This window comes from Paralichthys olivaceus, chromosome 21 (genome assembly GCF_024713975.1).
Source record: "Paralichthys olivaceus isolate ysfri-2021 chromosome 21, ASM2471397v2, whole genome shotgun sequence".
Classification (NCBI taxonomy): Eukaryota; Metazoa; Chordata; class Actinopteri; order Pleuronectiformes; family Paralichthyidae; genus Paralichthys; species Paralichthys olivaceus.
This window is the reverse complement of record NC_091113.1, coordinates 9,316,023-9,327,118: the sequence shown is the minus strand read 5'-3', so window position 1 is coordinate 9,327,118 and position 11,096 is coordinate 9,316,023. Positions and strand designations below refer to the sequence as shown.

Here is an 11,096-nt window from a genome sequence, read left to right as displayed (position 1 = left end):
ACACACCCACACACACACACACACACACACAGACACTCACACACACACACACAGACACTCACACACACACACACACACTCACACACACAGACACTCACACACACATACACACACATTCACACACACACCGACACTCACTCACACAAACACACACACAGACACTCACACACACACACACACACACTCTCTCTCTCTCTCTCACACACACACCAGGATTTCACAGAATATGGTTTTATTCTCTTCCACACGCGGAGCTTTTAACTTTTTCACCTTGCGGAGACGCAGGGAAGCAGCGGTACCAGGAAACAGCTCCGGAGAGAAAGATCACGCTGATTGTGTGTTGGCAACCTGCCACGGGGGGGGGGGATAAAAAAAAAGAAAGAGCGCGAGCACGTGTTCCTGTTCTTTGCGTGAGTGCGTGCGCGCGTGTGTTTACTGGAAGAGCCCTCTGCGCGGAGGAGGCGGGGCCTTACGGCTTCACTCATTGGAACAACCTCTAGTAACCTTCCTCCACACACGGACCCGACTCCTCCGGAGAGACGCCGCATTCCTCCGCTCAGGACACGAGCCCCTACACCCTTTCATCGGATATTTCATCTCCTTCTCTTTGCATTTTAATGCCTGAGTTAATCATTCATCTGGCACTACTCTCGGGTAGTTTGCATTTGTTCTGCTTTGGCGACGAGCGGCTGCGGCGCGGGGTCGAACAAATCCGCAAGGTAAGTTATTGAAACGCGGCGGCGAGGCGATCAGAAGCGGGGTCGTGTCGGCGGAGAGGCAGAGGAGGAGCCGGGGGCAGAAGCACGGGGGAGTTCGGCCGGCTCCCGGTGCGGTGCGGCTGGAGGAGAGTGGACCGGCGAGTCTTGTTAACGGTTCTGAATCGTCATGGCGCCGCCTCCATCCCCGCGTCCCGCACTGTCCTCCAGCCTCCGGAGCACCAGCCGGGACACCTTCCCCTGTGGCCCGGGTGAAACCGGACAAGGGGGAACCACTGGCACAGGATAAAAACAGGCGGGGTACTTGGGGGAAAGAAACGCGCGCCGGACTCTTTCACCGTGTGACCCCGTTTCTAACATCCCTTGTTGCGGTGCGCCCGATCGAAGACAATTGAAAGCAATCAGGATCCAGTTGCTGTCTGTCTGCAGCAGCGTGAATAAGCGAGGGTTCATCTAAACTAAATTTAACCTGCACGGTCCTGCCTTGTGCATGTGTCATAGTCGCCATATAGCTGCATTTTATGGGGGTGGGCTGCAGTGAGTGGAAGTGCAAAGTTGTCACAGTGTGTTGCTTCACTGTGCAGGTATTGTGCATGTGTGTGTGTGTGCATCAGGTTATGTACTGAAGGAAATGCCTAATCTGTGCTCCATTCTTCCCCCCCAGCTGTGTTTAGGTGCTCTCTCCCAGCCCCTCTCTGGATGCATCAGACTCCTCTACCCCGGGGCCCTGGACCCGGTGTGTGACCCCGCCGCCCTCGCCCCTCTCGCCCTCCTGTTCCTCTCCCTCTGCCCCGGACTCACTTCCACCTGTCCGCCTCGGCACTCCTGTCCTGGGCCCCCTGCCTCTCGACCAGCAGGCGGAGGCAGGGGGCCATGGCGCCATGGTAGCCCTCGGCGGACGCACCCCTCTCGCCATGAGCGGTGTGCCCCCTCCAGTGGGCCGGGTTCAGGGGTCCAACTTCACCCCACATCGCTACAAGCCCTTCAGCTCACACGCACACTACCAACAGGTAAGCCTCACCTGAGTGTTTAAAGGAACAGCCGTGTTTATTATCACAGTTTAAAAGTTCACCGTGGCTGATAACATGTCATAATGGAGTTTCTCTCTGACTATTCCAGGTAATGCGTGCATTGCATAAGCTCCAGGAGAGTGGGTTTTACTGGGGGGCTGTTGGAGGACGAGAGGCCAGCTCCCTGCTGCGCTCGGAATCACCCGGCACTTTCCTGATCCGAGACTCCTCCGACCACCACCATTTCTTCACCCTGTCCGTGCAGACGGCTCGAGGAACCAAGAACCTGCGAATCCACAGCGAGGGGGGTGGATTCTTCTTACAGCCGGACCCCCAAAACACCCAAGTGCCCCCACAGTTTGATTGTGTGCTGAAACTCATAGCGCACTACATGGGGAAAGGGCTGGACGCTGGAAGGAGCAGAGATGGGGCATGTGGGGGCAACTCATCAGAAATGAAAGGGCGCAACGTTTATCTGATTCACACTGGTGGAGAGAGGATTCCCCTGGAGTTGCGACGACCCCTTTCAACCTCTCTCTCATCCTTGCAGCACATGTGCAGGAGGACCTTGAACAACCAAGGCCTGGGGTCGGAGCGAGCAGAGCAGCTCCCACACACACTTAGAGACTTCTTGGACGAGTATGATGCTCCTATATGACTGACAGGAACTGCACGGTCCCTCGACATGGACCAGCAGCCTAGAGGACGGCACAGCCTCCACCGGAGACTGACCAGATTTAGCCTTAGATGCCAATGTGAGGTTATTCTTTCATTGTAGCCCGAATCAGCTGATCCCAGATGTGTTTCAACACTGACGGGAAAAGCGACTGACCTGGGGTCTGGGATGAGGAGTGCTATTTGGGTAAACCAATGATTACCTCGTCCATTCCACATTGCAAAAACTGACCGCTACCAATGTGAGTGGCAGACGAAGCCCAGGGTCAAAGGTCAGAGTTTTCTTATGACTGTCTTAGACGCAGAGCAGAGCCTCATAGAAGATTAACCCAAATGGTCGATTTTAACGATGACAGTGGCGGCATGATCAATACAGCACCAGTGATCCCTGTGGGTTCGCTGAAACCTCTCGTCTCCCCCGGTCAGCCTGACATTTACAACACTTTGGATCACTGGAGAGAAAGAAAGGAGGCACAGTAAAGTGAGGGGGTGAAGGAAGGACGAGTTTCAGAGAAAAGGCAAAGTTCAAACAAGGGACTCAAAGCAGAGAACTTAAAGTATTTGTTTGTCTGAGTGTGTGTGTATGTGTGTGTTGTGGTGGCGCACACATTTCCATTGCTGCTTCCCGCAAATGTTGCCTCATTGAGGGGAGAGGAGGCAGTCATGCACGCCAGCTCCACACTTACACACACATACACACTCACACAGGTACAGGCCCTCATGTGGGTTTTGTTCACATGGGAACAAAAAGATGAAAACCCATTACAAAGCATCTTCTCTCTTATCTCCTGTTTGTTTCTCGTTTCTCATCCATTACCCTCGACTTTTTATTTAGTTTTTCGGAGTTGCATGTGCGCCTTGACAGTGACAGAAAACAGGCCGCTGTTGCCGAGACAAAAGCTTGTTACGGAGACAAAAGCCTTGGCATGGGACCAAACAAAACATCAGAACTTATTTTTATCCAAGCTGGCTGGAAATATGTCAGCGACACTGTAAAGGGAACTGACGACGACGATGATCCTGGAGATCGGGGGAAGGGTGAGGAGAGGGACTGAGCGAAGGAGAACGAGTAGCGGGAAGAGGGATTAGGAAAAAGGAAATTGAAGAGGACAGAAAAGTGGGGAGGGGGCCAGGGTGTGGGGGGAGAAGGGGGAGGAGACATACTGGTACACAGCTAAACAAAAACACTGGCTGGACTGAGGGGAAATGATACAGCTCAGCAGGACGCTGCTTCTGCTAACATACATCCAAGTTTGCCAAGAAGCCCCATGTGAAAAAAGAACGTTTTAAGTCTTAATTCTGTTATTTGGACACTCGCTGTAATTTCTCCTTGACATTATCGCCTCGATTTTACTTTGTTTTTGTGGAAATGTGTCAGTGTGTGTGTCTGCCCTGTCCCCCCCTGGATTTGTTTAATCACCATTCATGAAGGAGACAACAGAGGACATTAACTGTTTTGCTGAAATCCTGTAACTTTAGAAAAGTTTCTCCCTTCCATTGTTACCTCTGAAGCAGGAGCGGGTTGTTGGGTTTTCTGAATGTCATGAGAACACTAGACTAAAGCGGTTCTTTAAAGAAAAAAGCCTTTTGTAAAAACGTGTAAGACTCAGATTTGATCAAAATTGTTGTTTCTGTGTTCGACCAGTGCTCGTACTTACCTGTGATCCACATTGGAGTGGAAGCCTTTTCACATCCTAACACTCAGTGACGTCACTGTGGCCACTTGAGCGCTGAAGTTTTCCCATATCGATTCTCAATTTTGGTCAGATCTCCGTCTTATTTCCTCTTCATCAACACCCGAGTTTGTACATGTGTCGCAGCAGTGGATCACATGTGTATGTGAATTATTTGTCTTTTATAAAGACTCTCTCGCAAAAGGCTGGCCACTAGTCTGGCAGAATACAAGCTGTACTATCTGAAATAACAAAGCATTACAAAAAAAAATAAATGAAAAGGAACGTTGCACATATTTATATTTCTAAAATATTTCAATAATTTATATTAAAGAGCACTATTTTTACAAAAGTCAATGCATTTGCCCTGTGTGTTACTTCACTTTTTGTCTCTTTGCCTGCTGCACTGCTTCTCTTTTTTTTTTTTTTTTCCTCTCGTACTTCTCTGAGTCAATATTGACTGGATCAACTCTAACTTACCGTAATGTATTGTGAGGCAGTCTGTATTCCAGCAATGCCCAGCCTCAACAGGATTATTTATTGACAAATGGGATTTCCTAGTTTTAACAAAGCAGTGTTTACTCAGTCAATGGACATTTTCAAAGAACCACGCTACGAGCTGCAGGCGGAGGACGCACATTCATCACAGGGTTAAAATTACTGCAATCATCACTTCTTGTTTTCGCTGCTGGAGCATTGTGGGTACATTCCATAGGCATCAGGCGTATGGGAAAAGGGAGGGGCTAACAAAGATTTTGTTAGACATGCCCTGCAGATGTACTACACGCAGTAACAAAGGGATTCTCAGAAGCACACAGCCGAGTTAACGCCATCGCATGCACACACACACACACACACAAGCACGTACATTTTGACACTGCAGTTACTGTGTAGAAAGCTCACTTTGGGCTGGACCTAACTGGAAAGGAATGCAGCAGGGCTTTATACATCCTGCCTGAGGGTCTGAGTGAGGATGGTGTCCTCAGGAGAGTCAGTGGATATACGTATGTGTGCGTCTGTGTGTGGGTGTGTGTCTGAGGTCAAATAGGTGAAAGGGTCCATGAGGAGAAGGAGATTTATGACGCCCTGTGGTTTTAGTGTGCAGCCAATGTAAAGTGTGTGTGTGTAAGAGGTTGGTGGAGCTGGATTGCTGTTGGTAAAATTAAGCAAGGGGTGACTTTCTTCATGTCTGTGTGCTCCTCTCTCTCTTTCTCTCTCTCTGTCTCACACACACTCACACACACACACACGGTTCCCATTCCCTGCATACCTAGTGTTCTGTCTGAGGCTGGCTTCCAGGAAAGAGGCACTTTAATTGGGTTGAGATTTTACGGCTTGCCTGGTGTTAGTGTGTGTATGAGAAAGAACGAATGAGGTGTCTGTTTGTGTGTAGATGGGGGGGGACTCCATCTGAAGAAAACTGAATTTTAAAAAAGCAAATGAATGCAGCCAGAGTATTAAGTTCAGGTTAAAACAATAATCAGAAATGGGATGTGATACTGAATTGCTCATATTTTCCACAGCAAGTAGAAAAAGGGTCACTGACATGATAGTACATACATCAACAAAGATACACACACACACACACACACCCACACTGCATCTGGCTATAAGCCAATCAAAGACTTCTGTGAAAGGACAGAGAGGACAATGTTTAATAACTGTTTTAACTTCTTTTCTTGGTTCAGGTAATTACAATGATTCAAAAATTGAACTACAACTGTGGAGCTCAATTTTTGTTATGACCCTTTCAGGAAAAAATTTGACTTAAGTTGCTGTTTGTATGACTGCGTGCGTGTGTGTTTTTGTAACATCTTAAGAACCTTTTCCAGTACAAACACTGACCTCACGGGGACCAAAGGCCAGTCCTAATGAGGCCAAACGTCTTCTGAGGTCCTGGTTAAGGTTAGGAGCAAAATGTGAATTGTGGTTAGGGTTAGGTACTGTATATGAAGTCAATGCAAAGTCTCAATATGGATAGTTGTGCAAACGTGTGTGTGTGTGTGTTTGTGTGTGTGTGTGTGTGTGTGTGATACTGTTTGTGGACACTTCCAGACAAAAATGACGTATTTCAAGAGACAAACAGGAACCAGTGAGTCTTCTTCCCAAAATCCAACCAGAATAATCCAGTTTTACACACATAAACACACACACACACACTCACACATTGTCTAAATAAGCCAGCTCAGCTCGCTGTGACTCACTCTGTGTTCCCCATAGTTGCCTGGTTAGCGGGGCTGGAATATTTTGTGTCCTTTGCTCCTCTTACGAATCTCACACACTCACAGAAAGTCTTTCCACCATGATTCATTTTTTCGGGTAATGACTTGCCGTGTCCAGCTCGACAGCGTCTGGGGCCAAGCACAACACCCAGCTCTCAAACAACTGAGCTCGCTTTCGACGTTGTTGGGTTTTTTTTGGTTGTTTTTATTTCTTCAACAATGAAAACATTCACACCAAAGTTTTGGGCGCTGCCCCTGACAGTTTTAATTCCACATTTTTAATGCAGCATGAGGAAATGTGAGGCAAGTTGAGCGGGGATGTGAGAGTGTGAATTAGAGAATGAGCTGGTTTGACTGATAACCTTCCCCTCGTTTAATTAAAATCTAAGTGTGATTAAAAGTTTAATTTTATGTTTGAGTCGGGGCCAATGTCAACCTTGTCGAGCATGGAAGGTGGAAAGAATATTAAAAGGTTTACAATATGCCCTGCGACAAGCAATCCTCAGTGGTCTTCCAGGAAGGGCCTCCGGTTTGCTGATTATTCCTTCCAGGAAGGCTTTTTGTTGGCTGATCAGCGGTCATAGGAGAGACGATTGGTTGGCCCATCAGCTCGAGTATTGTCACAGCCGCTTCTGATAAAGCCAGACCAGCTTCCAGGAAACCAGAGATTTACCCTCCAGCATTCCATCATTCCTTCACCATCAACGCACAGAGAGAGACGGAGAGAAAGAGAGGGAGCGTGAGGGGTATAACAGGGACATGGATCAATAAAAACCATATGGGAAGCATACAGATGGTCAGATGCACTCAAAAACATATGCATGTATTATGTGTGCAGAAGCCTGCAAAACCAGCACAGTCTTGACCTGCACTCATCGACCAGCTCACTGTGACACACACACACTCAAACCACAATATTTTTCTAAGCTGACTGTTCCCCAACCCCCCTTACACACACACACACACACACACACACACACACACACACACACACACACACACACACACACACTCTCCACAGTATTTGAACGTCATTGTGACTAACTTTATTTTCACTTAAATCATCAGTGAAATCGTTTTTCCCGTAACACCTGGACAGCCTAACAGACGTGCGTGTGCCTGGAAGAACCAAGCAATCTACCCAAGATGACCTGAAGTGCACAAAACAGGGCAGTCGAGGAGGACTGCTGTAGTTGATGCAGTTTTATCAGAGGGGGATTTGTTTTTCTGTGTTTTTGCTCTCTGTTCACAGCTGTGCACGAGCCGCGTATAGCAGCAGAGAAGCTCAGATGCCAAATGGCTTACAGTAACACCATGGCCTCGGACCAAACCCTCGAACGCTCTCAGGTGTCACTGTGTCCCCTCAGCCAGCAAAACAGGCCTGCGTAATAATGTGAACTTGAGACTGGAGCAGACACACACAACAGCGCAAGCACATACATATGTGGTGAGTAAGGGGGGGGTTTTGGTCATGAATGAATGACAACGCCTATGATTTATACCTACAGTGGTGGAAGAAATACATACACAGTCAAAAGTTACTACACTGACAGCAAATACCCCACATTTACCATTTTAACTGTGGTAATACTACAGTTTATTATTAGCAGTAAAATGTACTGAAGAAACAACAATATGAGTATTCATTGTAAGTAAGGAGGAGAGTCCGGTTTCAGTTTTTTATTCAAGGACACAGACACAAGGAGGAAAGACTTAGGAGAGAAGGAAAACATATGAGGAAAGAAGGAAAGACGTAATGTGACCGGCAAGAAATGAATGAAAAAGAGGAAATAAAGATAATGACCTCTGCCAATGTTTTCACTGCTGTTTGCCTGTCCTTTGTCAGGATTACGCAAAAGCAACTGAACCGATTTTCTCGAAGTTCCATGGAAGTGTGTGGTATGAGCCAAGAAAGAGCGCTTCAACTTTCTGAGCAGATTACTTTTTTTTTTTCACTTTCTTAAACATTTCGAGATTGGATGTTAGCCTTAACTTCTAGTGATAGCTGATTTGAAGTTAATTCTTAACTTTGGAAACAATAACTTGACAAAACATCTTTATCATAGTCTACTTTTTCCAGAGCATCTTCAATCTCTACTTTAATTCCGAGTTGGTAAACATTATGGATTCAGATTCTCGCAAATAATTAAGACTTTAACCTCATGGTGGCGCTAGATGAGAAGATCACAAAGACTGCAGTTGTTTCTGAAATAATTCCGGGCCCACTGACGAAGGCCAAATGGTCCGTTATGCCAGATTAGACATCGAGAGTATGAAAGTCAAATTCATGTTTTAAAAGTTGAGATGTTTCACTGGACAAATGGAAAATTTGACTCGCCTGTGGTGTTACAGGAAAAATAACAAAGTCATTGAAGTTCATCCTCTGGGGACCATGAACGCTGAATATTTCATGGCAATTCACCCATTAGTTGTTGAGATATTTCAGACTGGACCACATCTATAGAGCCACGGTGCAAGTTTAGCTTGATAGTAAATTAAAAATAGTGTTAATTATCTGCTCTTTAGTGATTGCACTTCCCATTGTTATTATTACTTCTGCTTACATGCCATCCCACTCATTCACACACACTGAACACAACACACTCATCATTACTGCTGAGTGAATTAAAAGCAGTAGGAAAAGTGGGGGGTGTCAGTCCCTGGTCGTCAGTTACATAATAAACTGGTGACTAATATCACAGAGACTTTGGTGTTTTTTTAAATATCAATACTAAAAAAAACTGCTGGAATCTCGGCGTCAGATAAAAAAGATGAAAACGGGATACAGGGTTTTCCCTGCAAATGAAACCTGACAGGAGCCTTCAATCCAGGCAAGAGGTTCTTAAAATGAAGAGGAGACGTTTTACCACCAACGTCCTTCGCTTCAGTTCCACAGGGGCCAAACAGGGATTAAACAACCCACAATCCTGAGTCCATTCAGCTATTGACCTGCCGCAGGATGCATCATTCTCCAGTATAAAACAACAGGCACTGCTCGGGCTTCAGTGTGTATGTGTGTGCATATTTAAGTGACTTCACCTTGGGAGAACAGCCCATTCATTTAGACTAATAACCACTGCTTTATTTGAATAAGGTGGCATTTACACACACAGACACACACACACACACACACACACACACAAACATCCCCCTTCCCTCTGTTTTTTTGAATGTGATGGATCACATTTGTTCCTGAAAGAAGAAAACAGGGGGTCCGCTGTGTGTGTGTGTGTGTGTGAGCTGCATCTGAATGCAAGAGCCAATCACAGAGCTGTATAGACACTGAGCCCCCCAAGTACTGCTGGTTTATAGGGCTCAGCTTCAGAGAAGTCACATGACTTCCCAGAGAGTAAGGGGGGAGAGAGAGGGAGAGTGGGCAATGTGGGAGAGGAGGATGAAGAGGAGGAGGAGGAGGAGGAGGAGAAGTGAGAAGAGGGTCAGGAGTGTGACAGGATCACAGGGGATTTGTGAGGAGTGAATTGAAGGTCTGGTAAATGAATGGAGCAGAAGGAGATGAAAAAAAGAAAGAAAGCCTGAGATGCCACTGTTCTCGGAAGTGAATCTACACAGGCTGCTCATGGTCTATAATTACAGCTGAATGAACAGAATGAGAAATGACTGACTGAGAGAGGAGAGGTGGGTGAGTGGATGAATGAAGGATGAGATGAATGAGAACGATTGTGGTTGCAGCTGATTACACCAGTGGCTAATCTTCATGGTTTGGTTAGCCCTACCTCCCATGGTCATATAACTATCTTCAGCATAATGATTAAAGGGACAGTTCACCTAAATAATCAAAGAAGTGACCTATTTTTTCCCCCTCAAGACGTGCAGATAATTCATATGCAGTGGTTCTACAACATAAGTGAATTCAATTTTATTTGAGCACTCAGATCCTTTTAAAATGTTTCCAGTACACTTTGCTGTCAAGTGTTTTCTTCTGGAATATTTATTTGGTTGAAACGAGTTCCAATGAAAACCCTTCACGCAGCAACTTCTGCGGAAATAAGAGATGCTGTTTTATTTTTGCCCAGAGAACCACAAACTAAATTATGTTTGCCTCCGTAGAAGAGAAGGATATCGCAAACACCTTGCAAATACCAACCAAAACAAACCTGTGTGGCAAAAAGTGCAGAGACAGAGTTTAGGTTAGTCTGTATATAAGGATGGAGGATATGAAAGCTCCCGAAAAGTGAAGCCAAAGAACCGCCATCGCCATCTGGTGGCCTGCCACAGTATTGGTGGAAGTCAAAATACACGTCAAAAATACAAACAACAGCGTGCTGTCTCTTTGTGGCATCAGCTGAAAGAATTAGTTGATTGAATCTATTCAGTCATTTTCCAGGAGAAAATAGTGTTAAAATGACAAATCTCCACTGGATCCAGTCTCACAAATGAGAATATGTTTTTGCTTTTATTAGTCATAACTGAACAGTTTAAGGATTTTAGACTTTCAACACATCTCTTACAGCTATGGAAAGTTGAGCAATTATGCATAACAAGAGTCCTGGTCCTTACAGACAGGTTTTCCAAATTTGTTGTGGAAGAATCTGGCCTGCACAGAGCTGATCTCATCTCTACCGAACACCTTTGGCATGAAGTGGAACAGCAACTCAGAGCCAAGCCCTATCACACACCATCAGCGCCTGACCTCACTTAAGTTATTGTGGAAGAATGGGAGAAAATCCCTGCAACCAGGTTCCAGAGTCGTGCGGAAAGCCTTCCCAGAAGAGGGGAGGCCATTACAGCAGCAGATTAATGTTCATGGTTTAGGAAAGTGATTGAATAACTCATGGGTGT

The 11,096-nt window shown here is 46.1% G+C and overlaps 1 protein-coding gene across 1 annotated transcript; it reads left to right on the top strand.

Annotated features, from left to right (window-relative positions):
• Positions 1-172: 172 nt before the first annotated feature.
• Positions 173-4,431, top strand: LOC109647155 (suppressor of cytokine signaling 3). Its single transcript, XM_020112936.2, has 3 exons — positions 173-719; positions 1,381-1,726; positions 1,836-4,431. The coding sequence occupies exons 2-3, from the start codon at positions 1,598-1,600 to the stop codon at positions 2,382-2,384; spliced, it is 678 nt and encodes a 225-aa protein (XP_019968495.1). The 5' UTR covers positions 173-719; positions 1,381-1,597; the 3' UTR covers positions 2,385-4,431.
• Positions 4,432-11,096: the final 6,665 nt, after the last annotated feature.